Here is a 21,254-nt window from a genome sequence, read left to right on the forward strand (position 1 = left end):
CTTTTTTTCAGGATTATGAACTTTCATCGTAATTATGATTTACAATGGGAATATTTTTTCATCCACATTACCTCTCAACTTTTTCTTTCTTTAACTGGCAGACATAGGCTTCCATATGATGTGTCAGGTTGTTCCCCAGGTCTCTCTCATTTATTTATTTCTGCCCCTAACATTGGTTAACTCATTGATCCCCACAGAGTAAAGATTATAACTGGATTATTACTCTGTGTAAACCCACATGTGTACTCAGAGTGGAGTGGATTGGATGAAGCAGGCTTTTAACCACTGCACACAATATGTTTGTTTAACATGACAATACCACCGACATACGCGAGCTGCTTATGAGGAGCCTCTCAAACCCGCCTCAGTGGTGTTTGGATGCAAGTGCGCCAATGTGTGTGAGGCGTTCAGGGACTTGTAGGTGTATGTCTGTGTGTGTGTGCGTGCGTGCGCGCTTGTGTGTTCATCCCACAGCCACAGGACCGCCTTAGAACCGGTCGGACGACGTTTTGACTCAAGTCACCTGAGTGAAGGGCTGAATGGAGAACTAGTTTTGCCAAAGCGAGGCGGAGGGAGATCTAAAGTGAAAGAGAAGGAGGGAGAGGAAACGAAATTGCAGCTCCGGGTACCAAGTCCACGCGGGGACAGCTCCATGTCCGCGGCCGACAGCTTCTCTTTTCTCCGCAGCTCTCGCGCCTCCTTTGTCGGACTTTCGAGCACCTGTTAAACTTTTTTGTGTGTGTGTGGATGAAAACACAGGCTGGTGGACTGTAGACCGCCGTGGTGACAGTTTGGTGTCCCACTTCGGAGGCAGGCTGTCCCGGGACAGACAGACACACACATCTGTAATAACAGCGACACACACAAACACAGAACAATCCCCCGGGGAGGAGGACTGTGCGCGTCACCATGCCTGTGCGACAGAAAGGTAACTGTAAATGAGATAATTTGACGTTTCTCTTACTTTATTTCTGTCTGTGCAACATACACCCTCATTTATTTGGTTTTGTTAACGGAGACACCAGTTTTTTTTTGACCACTCTTAAAGGTTGCGTTGGTGTTGCTATGGCGAAGCGCTCTTTTCTCCGCTGAAAATTAACGTTAACGTTCGAGCTCGAAACTTCATTAAAACTATCCTAAATTGAACGGCTAATTGTTTGTAGATGTGGGCATACAGTTTATAAGTACAATTTTGAGAGCTTTTGCTAATTAACCAGGCATTGTGGTAAATTCGGCATACAAGTCATCCAGCAAACAGCATTTTATTTTAGTTTATTCCGCTTTTAGCTAAATTAGCCTGCTTGTCTTTCAGCTGTTTTGCACCAAAGCGGACAGATGACAGATTAGATTTGATTGCATGCCGATACGTGCGTGAGTGTGCAACTGGTAATGATCTGACACCGTGCACCCCGTCATACGTTTGGTTAAAGGTACGCGAATAATCATGAATGAACAGGAATAATTTTGAATGCAGTTTGGCGTTGACATATTTTTATGCAAGAAGGAGGCATTTAAAGGCTGAAGGCTGACTCTTCTGAGTGCGGCGTCGATCCGTCAGTGCTTCTAGTTTTATCAGCTGTTCCATGTGCCATGGAGCCTGGAATGCAGCCTGCAGTCTTCCTTTACACCATAAACTCTATTGCCCTCATGCCCTTTTACATCAGTTACGTAATAGTAGTAACCATAATTGTAGATACCATTAAAGACTTTTCATGCTCAGTCGCTGTCAACTTTGCAAGTTAAGACACATGATGGTGGAAAAGAACACATCCCTCTGACAGTCTTAAGAAGGAGCTGGGATATATTAGAAGCCTATTAATAACACCTGTGTCCACTCTCACAATATGGAGCCAGGTGTTATTAATCCGTCTTTCTGAACTTCACCCTGATGAACACTGTGAGGTCTGAACAGGAGACAGTTTTTTTTAACCATAGTAATCCTCAGTAAAGCAGAGGCTGTTGATGTGGAGCGCCTAATCTCCTTTCTCTACTTTAGAGCGCCTGGGGATTTCTGTCTTTTCATTTCCGTCGTTAGTTACACTGTCAATTGTCTGTGTATTTCGTGTTCAGATGCGCAGCGGGCCCTGGAGCTTCTGCAGCAGTACCGGACCAAACTCGACCAGAGACAGCAGAACCAGGGCCGGGCCAAACAGGGCCTTGTGGAGGAGGACGACCAGCTGCAGCAGTCTCTGGACAGAGTCATCAATGTCTTTCAGAGTCAGCTCTTCAGCGCTCTGCTCGGTGAGGATATTTGTTTTGTGTCCATACACCTGGTCCGTCACTGTTCTTATCTTCATATCTGACGCAACAGCATGTTGGAATAAAAAGCCTTGGTTAAACCTTCTCATCATACTTTTGATGCTTGGATTTGATGTCTGTTGGATTTCTTCAGGTGCAGATTAGGAAAGTAACTCATTATTTACTCACTTTCATGCAGATGGAAAATCAGGAGAAGTTTCAAAATCAAACAAAACATTTCAGAGCAGGACTGCCCGAGGTTTCCGCCACCATTTGGCTCAGTGTGGCTGGCTGGATGTTTTTTTTAGCAATTGGAAAGTAATAGAAAAAAAAGGATGTGAAATATAAATCACTGTTCACGCTGTTTTATTTTGTGTGATGCAAAAACTAATCCTTAGATGTGTAGAATCTTGAATTTCTTTTTTTTTTTTTTTTCATAAACTGAGCATGGCAGGCACTTTGCGCAGGGAGTCAGTCATTCCCAATCAAGGGAATCTGGGATCCTGGTTTCATTTTGCATCTTAACAGTACAGTCTTTTGACAGCTTTCATTTGCCTGTGACCCACCAATAAGTTTCAGTTTTTTGCTTTTAGAGGGAAAAAGTTTGGGCACCCCTGAATCTGAGTCTCTGGGATGTTGTTCATGGAAGGAGGATTTAGTGAACCGTTTTTCAAATGTAATGTTGGATTGCATTAGCTGGAAATATTTGAAAACATTTTAGAAAACAGAAACTGTCTGTATTTCTGTCTCTACCACTGTTAATTGACATTTGGATGAACTGACCCATTAGCTTGATTCGTGCGCTGGTCTTCCCAACATCTTTATAAACTCAGTGTTGTAAGACTAGAGCCAGCTTTTGTTAGTCAGGAAGTATACTTCTGTTTGTTTGGGACTGTGTATGAAGGCCTGGAGACAGGAACTCCTGCATGATGAGGTGGTTTGGCTATAAGAATGTAGACTAGTAGGCCAGCTGCCAGGATGCCAAACTGATCATAAAAGAGTGTTTCTGTGAGTTGTAGTACTGGTTTTCATGGTGTCTCTAAGATGTTGTCTCATGACTGCCCACCAGAAACTGGAGATCAGAACACCACGATGTAGGCTGGTGTCACAGAAAACACTGGACCCTTTGTTTAAAGTATGTACAAGTCTAGAGAATTTGTGTCAAGTACAAATTCCTTCAAAGAGTTAACAGTCTGTGTCTAACTGGTTAGTTCTTCTTGTGGTGAGTTGTTGCTTACTGGAAGGAAAACACCGAGCACTCGTGTGCGTGTGTGGTTATGTGCATGATGACAAACTGGTTTTTAGCTCCCACCTGTCTGCGTCACGCCCACACCTCTGGCTCTTACACTCACACTCCTCTCTCCTTACTGTGTGTGTGCACATGTGGGTGTGTGCTGTTCACTAAACATCAGGCTGAGTTTCTGTTTATGTCTTTGACTTTTAGTAGAGCTGTGTCTGGTTTTAAAGTTCTATTTTGACTTGTTTTGTGTCGGAGATATTTGACTTAATCTATTTTGTTATATTTTTTAACACACTATACATCCATATATGTGACTGTGTGTTACTGTAGTGTGTAATTTGTTGTATGCTTCCCATATACTTTATCTGTTTTTTTCTTTTATGACCCTCTAACTTCTCTCGGCAGCCTGACCTCACAACCATGTGTATGATTTAGTGTAGTATTGCCTGTCAGTTCTGTATGTGGAGAGAGGGAAGTGTGGCCTAATCATAACGGTCACTTTGAAACGCTCTGACAGGGGAATGAACCTACTGTTTGGGTGACACTACCGCTATTCTGCCACTAGAGGTCAACACAGTATTAGCTGTGTTTGTTTGATTTCTTTACAACCATACCTCACTATCGCAAGAGTAAGAAAAAAAAAAAGAAAAAAGGCATCTGACAGCTTTCTGGAGCTGCAACGGATGATTATTGTCATCAAATATACAGCTACTTATTATTCTTATCATTAACCACTCCCTCGATCAGTTGGTGAGTTTACAAATTGTCAGAAATAGTGAAAAATGTCTGTTACAGTTTTCCAAAGCCCAAAGTGATATTTTCAGATATCTTGGTTTGTTCAGTGAATTGTCCCAAACCTTAAGAAATGATTGAAATATGGAACAGAAAGATGAAAGTTTCCCACTCAGTTGATCAACTCATCGTCTCTGCTCTACTGCTCTACTCTACATCCTTTGGAGAAAACATTACTACATTGTGATGACAGTCAGTTATTCATGCATTGCTTTCATTTTTTTTTGTGTTATTCGTTAGTCTTTCATTTATACATCACTTCCAGGTACACGATTCATTTATTCACCATTTTTCCACACCAGGGTTGCAAAACAAAGTTGAGTCATTTGAATCCTTTTGCGCTATATCACAGAAAACAATAAAAACAAGCTATTTTTAAGATTGGATTGCGGAGGATGGGTTGAGGAGTCTCATTGCCTGAAGAATGAAGCTGCTCTGTAGTCTGATGGTACGGCAGCGGGTACTTCTGTATCTTTTTCCAGGTAGAAGCAGGGTGAACTGACTGTGGCTTCGGTGGTTGTCCTGTTTTGGTGTCCTCTGGTCTCTTGGCAGACATCTCGCTGCACTAATATCACTGATGCTCACAGTGATGTTCTGGGTGGTTTTAATCACCTGCTGTAGAGCCTTCTTGTCCTGAGCTGTGAACGAACCATGCCTGTTGCCATTACCTAATTTACTAATCCACTGAGCCCTTCAGTCATTCATCATGTCTCTAATCACCGCGCTCTCCTTCCAGACATTCAGGAGTACTACGAATTGACCATCCTTCAAGACAGCAAGGGTTCTGTGGTACAGACCGACGGTCCATGGACCCTCCCTGCTCCCTGTAACCTGCCATCAGAGCCTTCAGCCGAGCCACAGGCATTATCTGGTCCCCTGAGCTCTCAAGCTTCTGGAGGACCATCCCAGCCAAAACCACTGACCTACAGACCCAAGTCAATCAAGTCCCCTGCCCCTCCAATCCCGTCTGGAATACCCACAACAAAGCCATCTTCTCCTACAACACAGTCCATTACACCTCCGTCACAGCCTGCCAAGGTCAAGTACCGTGCTCCTCTCCCTCCAGTCCAGCCTGGAGCCACCAAATCATTGGCATCAGATACTCCCAAGCCATCTTCTCCCTCTGCTGCCACAGTGACAGTGAATGGTGCAGAAAATCCCAATGGCTCCACCAAACCCCCTCCTGAAGTATCCCTGAATGGGACAAAGCCACAACTTACTGCCACCAACTCTCTTTCTTCAGAGAGTTCCATCAGCTCTGCCAGTCCACAGAAAAGCTCCGTCTCTCCAGACCTCAACCTGGTGACTGTGTCAGCCCTCGTCTCCAGCACCATCCAAGGCTTTGTGCCGCCGACCTCTCCAGACAAACTAACACCCACCAGCTCAGGTCTCAGCAGAGTCACAGATGATACCACAATCTCTACAGCTCATGCAACCAGCAAGGACCCAGGTGTGCACAGAGTAACTCCTAGCATGAGTCCAACGAGCCCAAACCATGGAAAATTTACCTTCAGCAGTCGCAGCCCCACATCTCCTCCAGGAGCTTTGACTAAAGGGGCTCATCTGAGGTATGTGCAGCATATGATAATACATTTCAGCTGTTAGGAGGTTAGCAAACCGGACAATTGTTGGTGTTGTTTGTGCATGCTCTCTTCTGCCTCTGGGTTGGGTTGCCAGGTACTACAACACCTGTCTGACACAGAAACAGAGGAACACCCATTTGATTCTCTATGAAATTGGGAGATTAACATTAGAAATTACCAATCTATAGCACCGAGGGAGAAAGGGAATTAAATAGGGACAACTACCACATAAATCAGTGTGTCGGCAGACATGTAAGTGACATTTTGACAGACTCAGCTAATAAATGATCTCTATTAAGTCTGATGCAAAACACTACGGCTATGAACAGATATCACCAAAGATATGGACAAAGGAAACAACTAAATATGACATCAGGGACAATTTCATCACTGTGTTAACATAGTTACACAGTTTACTGATATTTGAATAAGGATAATGTGCTTCTATTCTATTCTGTTCTATTCTAAAATCTATTCCAAGAAAGAAATAGAAAAGACAAAGTAACTGGTATGTAAGACAGACAGACTTATGGACTATTGACGTGGATATAGGCTGATTCAAAACTTCCCTTGAATTAAATGTGCATTAATTTTATGTAATGACGTGTTAGATAATTATGTTTGAAAACTCATGTAAGCACAAAATGATGTTGACTATTAAACACCATGTTTTGCATGCCGAAAATATTTGTGTATACCAGTTGTAGTCGTGTAGACTAAAAGGTGGCACTTTTCAGAACTCTCCTCCAGATACCTTCTCTGCTTGATCCCTCTTTCTAGTCCAACCAGCCCCGGGCCAGAAACAGTCACCAGCCCCAGCCATGGTCCAGTCAGCCCCAGGTCAGCTATCGGCCCACTGACCCCCAACAAGGTAAGACATCTCTCTTTTTTTATCAATGCCTGAGGAAACCCGCAGGAAATCTCTCCACGGTTAAAAGCACAGTTCATATTCCCTCCTATTAGAAGGTGGATGATCTCAGTTGTTGGATGGCAGCCTTGAGGGCTGCACCATTTTTCGTGAAGAAGTGAGGTCACAATTTCTGTCCTGAGTCGTAGAGAAATAATTTTTAATGAAAATACAGCCTCCATCATGTTCTTGTGTCTAGAAGATCTTTTTCAGGTTTGTTAATCTACTGTGTAAGGACCCTGCTGTCAACGTTTATACAGTTAGGTGGAGAATAAGCAGTGATTTTCATGGTTCTGACTGTCTATGCCCAGTTGCTTATTTGATGAGAGGCGGTTTTGTCAAATATGGATGTAGCTAATGAAGAAATTAAGAGCAGGGTTAAACATGTGAAAGAATTATTTCACAAATGACTGAAAATGTGGTTTTAAAACAATGAAATACATTGTGCAATACAAAATGAGGGGCTTTCCTTGATTGGTCGTTTCATGTTTAACACATCTCTTCCTCTACATGGAAATAGTTTTGATCAAAGACAAACATGTTTTCACTGGTGAAAACATCTCTTCTTGAACCAGTCGAAAAGGCTGCTGGTGGCTGCAGAAAGCAGAATTAGATGGACAGATTGTGTGTTGTGTGGACTGGCTGTTTGAACACTGGCTTACATTGTATTACATAATATGACGAGAGGAATCAATTCAGTTCAGTATCATTTTATTGTTCAGTAGAGTCAGCAGAATGAGCTCACAGATGGGCTCCATCAACTGTTTTGTCTTGTTGATACTGCTGAAGTGGAAATTGAATGGATTTGTGTTTGGGCTGTTTGACCACAGACCAACAAAGTATGGAATGTTGTTTTGATTTGCTGCTGATAGTCCACATCTTGAAAATTGTTCTGGTATTGACTCTCTTTGCTTTTAACTGTTTAAATACAGCGCTGTGTGTGTGCACAAGGCAATATATGCCCTCCCATGTGCTGCTAAGTATTTGTAATGAAATAATCCAGTAATGAATGTACAGTCGGGTGGTTTATCAAGTCATCTTTTATTTTGAAATGTACCGTTGTCCGTTATCATTTTTTAAACAGACAATATAAGGGAACTCTACCACAAGCATACTCGCAACCTTGAGATGGAAAAAATAAGAAGGATTTCGAAATCAAAGACGAGGTCTGGGAAAAATTGCCCCTCTGGTGTGAACTTGTGTGAATCTCTGGCATAAACAAATATTTATCACTTTGATTTATTTCTTCATTTTTGGCCTCTGGCCCTTATAGAATCTGTACATGGCATTGCCCTCTGTTTATCAGCTTGTTGATGGTGATTGACGTTGGTTCGAACCCAGCCATCGACAGAAAAATGGACACAGCAGACTTTTATAAAATGAATACCACTTTCCTTAAAAACGTTGTGTAATTTCTTCCTTCCATGATGTCTGAAATTTGCTTAAGTATTTCCGCTCTCCATTTCTCTGTCTGACTCCTACAGAGGAGGACTAGGTGCAGCACTACTCTAGACTAAGCCGTGCAATGCCAGAAACAGGTTGTGATTTATAAAAGGGAAAAAGGTGGGGAAATTTGCCATAAATTGAGAGAAAGGCAAGGCAAGTCTGGCCACATGTGTAAGTGACATGAAGTTATACATTTTCTGCTTTTGCATGGCTCATTATCCATTACTGTCTATTGTCTAATGAAGTGGATTGCTGCTATTTGGACAAGTGGCTAGCGAACATTACAGCAATAACCAATAATCACCTGCTTCTCTAGGCCAATATGATAAGATAACCAATAATTTTACATTTTTGTGTTTTACAAAATAAGTTCCTGAACTGTACAGTAGTTAACGGACACCTGAGGGTGAGGAAAGACTACAATGTAGTGACCAAGATGGAATGGAATGGAATCCATGAAAACAATTTGACTTAGTATTGATTGATTTATGTCGTTCATCTCTAGTATTTTTGATTTTGGGGTGAACTGTCCCTTTAAATGGCTGTAGAAGACACTAAGACCCAATAATATTGTTCATTTAGCACAACTCAGTGCAGACTGACTGACAACTTTCTGTTGGCAGCAATGAGCATCAGGAGATAACCAACAATGAGTGCAGGGCCAGAGGAGGGTGGAGCCGGACCGAAGTAGAGTAGGACAGGAACAGAAACAAATGTAAAATTCTGTGTGTGTGTGTGTGTTTTATCTAAGAGATCTCTCCCTGCCCTTTTGGTCTTGAATAGAGTATTGCACAGTATATAGTATTATTTTGAACGTCAATTGATTTTGTGTGTTTTAGAAAAAGCCCAGTATCTTGAGTGAAGCTTCAGGCTGCATGTGGAGGTTTAACTTCTCCAGTTCACTGTCAAAGTTGAAAGTAGAGCATCCATCGCTATACCGCTGTTACTGTTCACTCAGTCTAACCCCCCACTCCTGCCAAACAGAGACTGACCTGATAAAACAGCACAGAGTGGTGTGTGTGTGTGTGTGTGTGTGTGTGTGTGTGGCAGTATATGTATTTTCTTGTGTGCTTAAGTCTGTGTATACACGTCTGTCTGTGTGAGTGTTTGCCTGTGCATCCATGTGTGTGCGTTTCTGCGCCTGTCTCTGCACGTTTGCGTGCCCTTTTTTTTTTGTGTGTGGAGTGCGTTCCGCGAGTGAGGATACATATTCTAAACCATGCACTTTTTGAGGTCAAAATGTGGCTACCAGCTGCCATAAAACGAAGACAGCAGCTGGAAAACAAGAGGGCAGGCGGAGGTGCACCGGGACAGCTGCCATGTTTCCGAGCCGGCCTGCATTTTAGCTGGAGAAGTCCTCTCCGGTCGCTCTGACGAAAGGACAGGTGGAGAGGATGCGAGGAAAGGGAGGAGAGAGAGATTGAGGGATGCATGAAGAGGATGAGAAGGAGGAGACAGTGACGGACAGACGGCAGAGATATGTCACCAACAGCAACAAGCGGCTGAGTGGTGGAGCGGGAAAGTTGGAGCTGGAAGATGTTTTGGTGAAAGTTTGCTGGTGGAGCCGGTGATGATGGACTGCATCTGTATCCTCACTACCAAGGTGAGACACAGGAGGGGAGCAGGTTAGAGGAGACAAGACAGCAGGACATGAGTCAGAGGGTGTGATAATGTGGGTGTAGAGATTTTCTTTGTTATGAGTGTCCCTCATAATGGAATTCATTCATTGTGCATGATTTGGATGCCAAGCTTTGAATGTCCTCGCGTGATCTTTTTTTATAGTATGCTGTCATTAACAAAGCAGGATTTTAATGGAAAGGAGAGACTGCGACCTGCCTTTGGAGGGGTTGCACTTAACACGTCCAGTTGAGGCATTTGACGATAATCTCCAGGCTCGGTAAATAATGTGAAACTGCCTGCACCTGCTCACAATTAGCTGTATCAAATTGGTGTCAGGTTGCTTATTGAACAGGCTATACTTTGTGAATGAACAGGCTAGAAGGTGAAATCTTACAGAACAGGATGTGCTCTAGTCCGGCGACTACCGAGCTGCTGCTCAGCTGTTGGTCTGATAAACATGTGACACCCTGAGAGACAGGAAACTGGGTTGATAGGACACACACTTCAAAAGACTAGCTATCTGGCGGGCTGGCTGGCTGGCTGGCTGTGTAGATGTCTGACTGATTCACTGAATGACTGACTGACTGACTGGTCTCGAGGCAGGAGAGAATACTTGGCAGACACATACATTATGCACATATGTGCACGCTTAGAAATGCATGGCCCATCTAAAGGTCCAGTGTGTAGGCTACAGCTTTAACCAACACAATAACCCTCATCTCACCGACCTCACTCACACAGTCTCTGCAAAAAATGCGACAAAAACAAAATGCCACCTCCAGGGCAAGTGTTTTTGGGCTACTGTAGCAATAATGTAATGCAACATGGCACAATCATATGGTAGAAGATCTGGCCCCTCTATAGATGTAGATCGATTTGATTGATAGAGGTTCTTTCAGTAGAACAGAGCTGCAGATAGGTGTGAATGCCAGCGTATGCTTGGAACAACACTTGTGTTTGTGATTTGGCAAAAGTGTTCAGAACTATTCCAAATGGTCATTCTTGAGCAGGGTTTTGAGCCTGCTGTCTTAAAGACAAACAGCGTGTGGTACTCGTTCAAATAAGGATAACAGAAGACACTTTTTCTCCTCAATACATTCATGGCATTGCACTATAGGAGTTTCTCCACACAAAAAAGTGGCAAAAGTGGTTATGTGAAAGACCGAAAAAAGAGAGCTTTGTAGACAAGTTGTTGGGCCACAACTTACTGACAGAACAGATTCAAGGTGCGGTGGCATTGGATTGAGTATCTAGAACTCTACTGAAACAAATCCTCCATAATTCTGACAAGTAACAGGCGTGTGTGGTGGATGTTAGATGCTGTTTGACAGCATTACAAACAGACAGGTGTGGCTAAGGAGGTAGAGCAGGTCTTCCACTGATCCTCCTCAAGATACTTAACATGCAAGGTCAAGGCACCTCGCACAGTAGCTCATTTTGTGATGTGTGAATGAGAGGCAGATTGTACAACGCTCTGGATAAATGTTTTAAATATGTGCTCATTTTACCATTTACTTTGAATGTAAATCCATTAAAATAGCTAATAATTGTGTGAGAGACAGATGGTACAGATCTCTGCTGTCATTAGATTTACTTTGTGTCTGTGTTGTTGATCAGGAGATTCTTGTATGACTAAAAAAAGACTAAATTAAGAACAGGAATACTTTGAATGTTTCAAATTAATGTTTCTAGAACATCAGCAATAATGTTTACAACAGCAAAATGTCTATAAACTCAATAATATTGCAGTGGAAACAAACCTATTATGTCAATAAAATAAATAATATTTCTGACATCAAAATGCTGATTGAAGTTTAGAAGGAATGAAGGCCAATGACAACAGTCAGTATCAGTCCTCCTCCTCCCTTTTATTTCTCTTACAGTAATGTGTGTTGTCATCTCAAGTGAGTTATCTTCACCTGGTTCACTTCACTCGCTCCACCACAGCCTCTTTGGTCTGCTGACTTAATCGTGTGTGTGTATGTTTTATAGCAAGGCTTCAATGATGTGATAACAAATTACACTAAATGATAAAAGGTACTGATAAAAGAGCCTTTAACTTTGGAGTTTATCAATATTAAATTATCCCTGGGGCCCATAAAATAATGGGTTTCACAACCCTCCTGTTCATGTCATCTCAGGATATCATAATAGCTAAAATCTTTGACAATATATAGTCTTGTATCACACTAGGGATATATTGATAAATTGCCCAGCCCTGCTCGATACATACATATTAGGGGTCTCGCGATATATCAGTATTTAGCGGTTTTGCAGCCTTTCCACCTGGCATAATACAAAAAAGTCTTTAAGTGCAATTGTTCTTTTTTTATGCTTTTGTACAGTTATTGAACACGGACTATAAAAACTCTCTCTCCTCCTCTCTACACATGTATTTCGAGTGTGTATTGTATTAATTAGGGATGTCCCGATCCGATCCTGCAGGTCGGATCAGGGCTGTTATCGGGGCGATATCTTTCCACTGATCGGGGATCGGCAAATTTGAAAGTGGACCCAAGGCCGTTTTTTTCTTTTTTAACGTCAGAGCACAATTTGTGGCAGAACACAGACGCGCAGGTGACCTTACTCTGGCAAACCTGTGGAGAAAATGTCTGCAGTGTGGATATAACTTAAAGTTGAAAGAGAATGCAGTCCAACGGCGACATGTGACATCTACAAATGACCGTTTCGCAAGGGGGTAACAAAAGAGCTGAATTTAATACTATGTATTTGTATACATTTGGTAGGATAAAATATTACAGAGAAGATAATTAAATTAATTGCTCCGGATAACAAGCTCATCTCCGCGGTAGAGGATCAGGGTTTTCTTCGCCATCTGGAGTTTTTGAATCCCTGGTGTGCCCTATCATCTCGGCAATACATTACATTTATTCCACTTTTGAGTTATAATGTGCCGGTATGCGCACTAGTTTTGTGTGTCTCATACAGCAAATCATGTAAAACATTCAATCGAGGAGATGCTGAATGCGTGTGAATTACATAAGGAACATTTTACGAGACAACGTAAGAAATATGAAAAAAGCAATGGATGATATGGAGGTACCAAGCGTGGGCTGCGTCTCTCATACACTTCAGCTGGCTGTGCATGTAGGTCTGCTGTCACAGTGCAGCGTCACAGACTCACCTGCTAACACAAGGAAAGTGGTCGGCCAGTGTTGCAATGGCATATGCAGAATAAGAAAGAGCCATATGAAAGTATTTACTTTGTTTCAACAAAATAAAGAAACCTATTAAGAAACTTTTTTACTTACTTTTTTCCTTAATGCAGCTGTATTATCCAGGAAAATGTATGTATGGATTTGGTATGGTAATTTCCTGAATATTAAAGGACTCGCATCGGGATCAGGGTAAAAAAAAAACCTGATCAGGACATCCCTAGTATTAATGATGAACCTGTCCAAGTAATTTTATCTTTCATAGATATTGCGATAATATTGTTATCGTAAATTCTCTAGGCTATGATAATTGTATGGTGAAAAAATCTGAGATTGTGACGGCACTACATTTCACTCAAATCCAATTTGTGACTCAGTCTTGATTGTGCTTAGTCTTGGACCTGTCTCAGACTAAGGTGTTTGCACTACATTATCTGCTTGAAGGGTGAACACTTTGACCCCCTGGGTCACATTGCCCTGCCACATTCAACCAAGTTCCGCCGTTATGAGCATGACTTTCTGCCATGCTGGCAAACACAGAGATTGTGAGTTTGAAACTGGACAGAGACTCAACCTCACACTCACTGTAAAGTCTCTCCCCCAGATTCTCGAACACGACCTGATGACAGTACAATGAGGAAGTCTTAGAAAGAAGCTGCTTGGCCTTTTAAGTCAAAGGGACCTGGTGAATGACTGAGACATAAACACACGTATTCACATTCACATTCACACACACAAATACGTCAGCTGTCGACAGAACAGACTGCAGGGATTCCATCTCACATTTATCTGGTTAATCTTTGTTTATCTCATTAAGATAATGGGTTGAAATACAGAGGGTGTTTCCTGAGCTCAATACTGCTAGATTACTGCTGGAGGATGTTTGAGTACATCCCCTCTGATCCTCCTCGATTCATTTCTTCTTCCCACCCTCTGACCCTTACTATATGCATTGTTGGTAAACAGAAAAACCTATTAAAAAGATGGACTGCACTGGAAATGAATGACTACATAATAATTGGAACGCAGATTTAAAAGATAGATGGATTCAACCAGGAAGTGCAGGCCAATCTGATCGGTTTCACCTCTAATCATGAATTAAATATATAAGTCAAAGATTACAGAGTATTCATGGATGTGTTTAATAAATCCCTCTAATAATGAATACTCAGATGGTCAAACATCCACCGAGCACATTCAGAAGTATCTCTGCCTGTGGAGATTGTCGTCTAACATACAGTTTGTGCATTTAACTTTCCATCAGTATTCTCCCCCCTATCTTTCCCAATCCTCTTTTCCTGTCTGATATATCCAGTCTTAAATCCTACCCTGGTTTAACGGTGTGTGATTGTTGTTTGGACTTACTGAGTGTCTCTGGCCTCCTGTGCTCCAAGAGAGCAAGAGTCTCTCCTCTCCTAAGAGGCTTACCTTAGGCTGCTAATAGACTTTACAGAGGTGGAGCTATTTTCGGATGGACAAAGAGGAGAAAAGAGAGAAAAAATGAGAGAGACACACTCACAGAGACCGAAAGAAGGGGAGAGATCAAGTCTGTGAGCGAGTGAGTGAGCGCGAGGTCCTTGTTATCTAGATTTTCTGGGTTATTTTATTGGATTTTGTGAGAAAACCCCATGCTGCATCATTCCACCAATCCATTCATCTGTGCAGCCTTCCAGCTGGCTCTGTGGTGTAACTGGGAGGAGAGGTCACGGCTGACAAATTAATCAACGGAGAGGGTATGAGACGAGAGGAGACAAAGAAGAGAATTTCCCAAGCAGCTGTAGGAGTATTGAGCCCAGAGCTATGTTTCTGCACAAGGACTAACACAGCAACGTAGGACTGCTGTTACTGCATGAGAACCTCAGCGAAAGGTCGAACGTCCTGCGCTGCCCTGTAGGATTCACACTTGTTGTGAGGAATTTGACTTGTAGGTCTTTGGATTGCCCTGTCTGTAGTAGGGCTGACACCTACTGGGCCAGCCGGAGGGATACATGTGAAGATGGACCATCGCAGCTCTTTACCATCAATAAATGTAATGTATCTTCATTTACTTTGATTGCAGTTTATTTTTTGACCCACCTGCTATTCACTTAGAGCAACTGAGGTTAAATCAAAGTCAGTAATGAATGACCAGCAGGCCATTACCTGTGGTGTATACAAGATCAGGTACACTTTGGTGCATTCTTTTTGTCAGTTCTATATTTTTGCATGCAGAATATTTTTTATTTTTTTTGAAGTTGCAATATGTAAGGTGTGAGCAGATTCCTAGTTAAAAACATTCAAAGCAAACTAAAATTATTGACAGAATGTGAATAAACAAAAGAGCTGACATTGTCTCAAAGCCTTATTGTGTAGCAGAGATATTTGCTGAAGTTAGCATGCTAACCAGCTACCTCTAGAGGCGATAAAGTCCCCCATAATTTCAGTGGGGAGATGTATGTAAGCTATAAGTTGGCTACATTTCCCTAGCTGTCTTTGCTTCTTTAGTCTAATAAACAAAATTAACTCAGGAAGTGTCAAGAGAAGAAAAATTCTCACAATTATTTTCATTATCAACCCAGAAAAGTTTCAGTTCCCCTCTTTCCCAGGTAAAGATGAGGTTAAATGCTTTGTAAAACGCAATTCCTTCAGACTGAAGACTCACCAAAATGGTCTTGGTTCATCTTTCCACTGTCCCAATAATCATCTCTGTTTTGGTAAAAATATTGCCCAAAATGTTCCAACTTTCCTGTCGCTCCTCTGATGCTTCACCTCTCTCTTGCCCTCATTTGCCGTGTCTCCTCGTCCCAGACTCAGAGCCACTGTCAATCACCTCGGCACTGTATGCGCTTTTGTCAAACTGGCCTTCTTTAATCTTATATTCAAACCGGATCCGGTCTTGTTCACTCAGAGGCTGCTGAGCGTGGTTTCGTTTGTTGGTTCCGTGGTGTAAACACAGTCCTTTGTTGCCCCGGGCCACTAGCTGCACTGCTAACTGAGCTAGCTGAGCTAACTAGCTAACAGCAGCTAGTGTCTTCAGCTAAAGATAGCTACAGAAAAGAGTGTAGTAAGCAGCAGTTACTTTTCCTGATATGCTTAGTTGTTTGAAGTAATATTTGGCAGGTGGCCAGGTTAGTGTCTTTATGTGTACATACAAAAAGCACAAGTTCTGTGATTCTGTTATGTATTTAAGTTCAATTTTGAGGTACTTTCCCATTCTCTACTTCTACTACACTACAATTAAGTGCGAAATATTTAATTTTTTTACTTGGCTTTGATTACTAATTACTTTTCAGGTCAGAACTTTTTGCATAATAACCAGGATCATCTTACAAAATAAAATGCAGCAACAAAGATCAAATCAGCTGTTTCCAACAATTTTGACTTGACAATTTGGCCTTAAAGAAGAACAAATCTGTGTCTTGGAAAGAGTCCTTATATCATTGATTCTCTTTTAGCATTTCAACATATACAAAAGAGCAATCTTTCCTCTTAGATATATATCCACAGAAATAAAGTGCGCCTTTGCATGCTAATGATTTGCAAAACAACTAATTTGACTTTGACAATTTACATCCATTTAGCTTATGATAATGATTTGCTTTTACTGTAGTAGAACTACCAAGGAAGTATTTAACTTCTAATGGACTGGATTTTACATGAAGCATTAGTACTTTTGCTGAAGGATAAGATCTGAGTTCTCCCTCCACCACTGTTCTTTAGCCGGAATCAACCTGTTTCCAAATCCTGTCTCAGGGAAAGTACAGGTTGGCACCCATATATAAATTCGTGTTAGAGGCGCTTTGCGAAGCATCTTGGAACAGAAAATGTGTCACATCCTTCTGAAACACTGTGATCCAGTCACTGATACTTTTGTGGTTCCCCAGAACTGTATCAGAGGTGCTAGGAACCACAGAGGCTGGCTTAAAACCAATAGGAGCTGAGTCATTAAGAGAAATCAGACCAGGAACAAAGGTTGTGGCTTTAGTATTAACGATAGCTGTCTGCTTAGCTCCGTTCCCTGTAGTGGCTAACCAACTACTTCTGAACCTTTACAGGCATACAGCTTTGACACTACACTCCACTAATTTACTCAGTAACACTTATATTCACCTCGACATTAACCACCAACTTTTAACCTCTGACTATTGGTGAACCATTTTGAAAAAGTTTCAGGCCAAATATTCCAATATTTAGTTTTCTTTCCAACAAATTAACACATGATTGTATTTGTGCCTGTATACCCAAGTTGTATCAGTTTTTCTCAGGGCCCAGACCCTTAAAGGTGGGGTGAGAAGCTGGGACGAGTTAGCAGTTTGACAAAGGCCTGGAGACACCGGTACTATAATATTAAGTCCAGACAAAACCATAACAACTTATTGTAAGACTTACAGCATCGTGTGTGGCTTACTTAAGTTTGGTTTGAAATGTTTCCTATGAGAGTAAGTGACAAAGCCCAAGTAGCTTCATGAAATCATAAGATGATGGCTGTAATTACTCAGTCTGATATCAGGAACATAAACTGAATGAAACTGCGGTGATGCTTTTTTATGGTTTCGTATCAGTTTGTGTCGAAGTGGAAAAGCCAGTAGTCACCTGAACTGGCACAACGCCAGATTGGGTGCTGCTAACTTTCTCAGTCTCAGTCTAATCCATCCAAGTCAGTGTCCAGAAAACCTTGCCAAATCCAGGACTCATGCCCAGACAAGAGCCAGTGCACCTTTAGCTTTCAGGTCCCAGACCTCAGCCGCAGTCAGCCCAACTTGGCTGGTTATGAGGGTCAACTCCGGATGCCATGGCTTGCGAGTGCTTCTCTCTGAAAAATAAATCACCTGTCTGGAACAAGGGAGCAAATGGGGTCGAATACTTTGTTGGTGCTGAGGACACTTCAGAGCAATTAGTAGTAGTTTGTGATGAAGGCTGCTCCTCATGGCTACAACAAACAATATTGTATTCCCACAGGAATAGGAATGTGTTCCTCTTTCAGTCAGACTTTGCAGCTTTTTATTTTTATTTATTTATTTATTTTTTCATCAGTCTATTGTCCTGGTCAACCTAACAGGCTAGCAAGCTTACATTAAATTGCTCAGCCCATGTCATGCCTGAGTACAGCCAGAGCAGCTAATCCCTCTGAGCAGATGACTAATCTCTGACACACACACACACACACACACACACACACACACACACACACACACACACACACACACACACACACACACACACACACACACACACACAACAAGGCAGTCTACTAGGTTCATTTCAGGTTACTCTCGTCTTATTATTGATTTTCAGGGGGGGAAAATTAAACAGCTTTGTGACCCCATGACCTTAGCCTATCAGAAAGGTTTAGAGACTAGTTCAGGACAATTCTTTTTGTTGTGAGTCAAAAAGATTAAATAATGTTGCCCTTGTCCCTTATGTACTGCTGTGTAGGGCCGCCTGTAGTAGAAATGAAAGGAAGAAATTCTGATTTGTCATTTGCTAGTTGTTCCTCTAAGGTTTGGGCAAATTAGAATCTATTCAATTCAAACTCAAAAAACTTTATTTTCCCTGGGGGGAAATTAAATGACTTCGACTGTGACCCTGAAGTATCACTAGGCTGATGTTATGTTCAGATAACTTTTATAATGTTTTTATAACACGTTCATAAAACAGCCAAGCGCTTCCAGCTATGTTGTCACCAAGTCGCTGATGATAATTGGCCAGTTCAACTTGTCACACCTGTTCATTGTGGCCCGGACTTAAGTCAACTCAAGTGACTGTTTAGATGACTTGTAATCTGACTTAATGAATGACTTGAAAATGAAGAAATCAAATCAAGCAAATACAGTTTTTCTTTTTTTTGTTTGATTTCATTATTTTACAGTACAGTACAAAGTCACTTCAATTGTCATTGTCATTTGTCATGAAACTGGCCAATAATATCATCATTAGACAGGTGCTAGTACATGTCTTGTCTATGTTGTCGGTCCTCGGACTCAAGGATGATCTGATTCTAGTTTTTTATTACATAATCAAGTAAAATATTTTTTTAAAAACAAAAATGATTTTAGTAATTTATATTTATGTCACTCATTACTGTCATCTGACTGCATCTAGATCCAGAGAGGCAGTGTAGTGTATTACTGCTGTGTTACACAGAATCTGTAGGCATTTTTACATTACTACATCTCATATAGAAAGCTAAACCTCTTACATGCCTGTACATTTTCTCTATCAATGTCAGCTTTAAACCTTGAAACAAAAAACAACAACTTTATATTAGACATGATTGAGATAAAATGAATATTCAGTGAACGTTGACGCGGCGCTGCTGTTTCTGTGCTTTGCCACATAGTGGCACTGTATGCATGGCAGACACACTCACATGTTGATGTTCAAATTGTTGTGCTGCAGAGACTTGACACACCACTTCTGCTGTTCTAACCTTGGAATTAAAAATTCTGACATTTTTCATAAATGACAATCCATTGATTGAAAACTAACTTTTCTGCTGCACAGCTGCCAGGGTTCAACCCAAGTTATGGTGTCCTCACTCCACATTTTAGCGATAGAGATGGAGCTATATATAGAAGAAAATTCACTCATGTGGAAACTGAATACACAGCTGGTAAAAGCTGATCACATGACCACATTTCAAGCGTTGATGTATGGGGTCTGTCCTGATTGGTTACTGTGTAGAATGGAGGATCGGCCACGATTGGCGAGTAGTGAGTGTATGAGGTTACCGCACACACAAACACACAGCGTAGTTATTTCTGTGCTGGCTGACCTACTAATGTTAACATGTAGTGCATGCCTGCTAGGCTCATGATGTTGCATCCTCGGTCTCTCCCTCTCTCTCCCCCATCTCTGTCTCATTCATTCCTCATATTTTTTTCTCTCCCTCCTTTTATCTTTCAGTAATTTGGTGAGTGATGCTGGAAAGATGACATAATATCTTCACACTCACATTATATTTTATGAGCCATATGAGCCATGTGAGCCCGAACGCCTGTGGCTATCCCAGATGCATGGATCTATTTGTGCGTACATCGGCGTGCACACACATTAGCACTGTCTCCTTCTTTTCCTTGCCAAGCACAGAGGGACTCATATACAGCTGTTCTCAGGACAGCTAGCTTATCACGCAAGCCAAACCTTCAGGAAGGCACCTGACCTAAAGTTGACTCTTTGAAAACCAAGATTTATTCTGTATAATCCAATTTGAGGAAAACCCAAGAACAAAACATGTCGGAAAATATTCAGGATATTTTCCTTTCGTCGGGCATCACTTCAACTTGTCTCCATTTCATGAAAGCTCTTACAATTACTCTTTTAAACTCCTCCTGGGAAGAAGTCTCAGAAGAGTGGGTAGTTGGCCTCGATGTCTGAAGAGTGATATTCAGGATGTATTAAACTTTACATGCACTGTGCTAAAACTTCAAACACAGAGCGGTAAAAAAGGCACCAACAAACAAGTAAACTCCAACAAACACACAGAAGAGGATCTCATGGATTTCTCGTTCAAAATTAGAGGTATTTCGAATGTATACATAATCATATACCGGAGATAACTAAATTGCAATGCAAGAGACTATAGTCGAATGAAATATTGCTAAACAGAATCATCAGGATGGATGCAAAGTACAGTGTTCCCTCCAAGAACTTCTCTCATGTTTATCTAAATAAAGACTGCTTTCTAGAAATGTAACATACAGAGAAACTTGAAGCTCTGCAACATGGTAAATACATTAATCATTTATGGAATATTAATGCATCACACAAAGTTTTACATGTGCCCAGGAAGGTTTTGGAAGATGAAGCCCCTACCGTGCTCAGAATAACCTTTCATGTCATTGCATTATTTATATGACTTGTCTACCTGCATCAACTTCTAGCCTTAATTGGCTCCTCCAGGCTTGTTAGTATCTGTGCATCTTTAAACATGCGTACAGTTGGAAAACCTAAAAATAATTTCTCATTACGGATTACCAGCTTCAAACGTAACTTGAGGGATACAGTCTTGTGTTGTGGATTAATTACTTTAACCACTGACATATGTAATTACTTTTGAGACCTCTTCACTCGTCTCTCCCTCTCTCCCCACATCTTTCCATCTTTTCAATATTTATTCCTGGCAAAATCCCCGACGTGACCTTAAAAGTCACCCTCTGTTTTGCTTGTTTCCCTCGCTTCGTCCTCTGCTTTCTCACACATTGTTTCACTCGCTCTGTCTCGTTCTCTCTCACGCTGCGTTGTTTGTTTTCCAGTCGAGGTGAGAAGACATA

General features: G+C 41.5%; 1 protein-coding gene across 2 annotated transcripts in view; it reads left to right on the top strand.

Moving 5' to 3' along the window:
• The first annotated feature begins 477 nt into the window (after positions 1–477).
• dlg1a (discs large MAGUK scaffold protein 1a) overlaps positions 478–21,254 on the top strand; it is a 123,358-nt gene continuing 102,581 nt past the window's right edge. The window contains exons 1-4 of one of the 2 annotated variants that reach the window (XM_030432118.1): positions 478–928; positions 2,071–2,241; positions 5,007–5,838; positions 6,634–6,724. In XM_030432118.1, the coding sequence (XP_030287978.1) occupies positions 910–928; positions 2,071–2,241; positions 5,007–5,838; positions 6,634–6,724 (1,113 nt within the window). In that variant the 5' untranslated portion in view covers positions 478–909. The remainder of the gene's footprint in view (positions 929–2,070; positions 2,242–5,006; positions 5,839–6,633; positions 6,725–21,254) is intronic. The other variant, XM_030432119.1, reaches the window with a different exon arrangement.

Source organism: Sparus aurata, chromosome 11 (genome assembly GCF_900880675.1).
Source record: "Sparus aurata chromosome 11, fSpaAur1.1, whole genome shotgun sequence".
In the NCBI taxonomy this organism is placed as follows: Eukaryota; Metazoa; Chordata; class Actinopteri; order Spariformes; family Sparidae; genus Sparus; species Sparus aurata.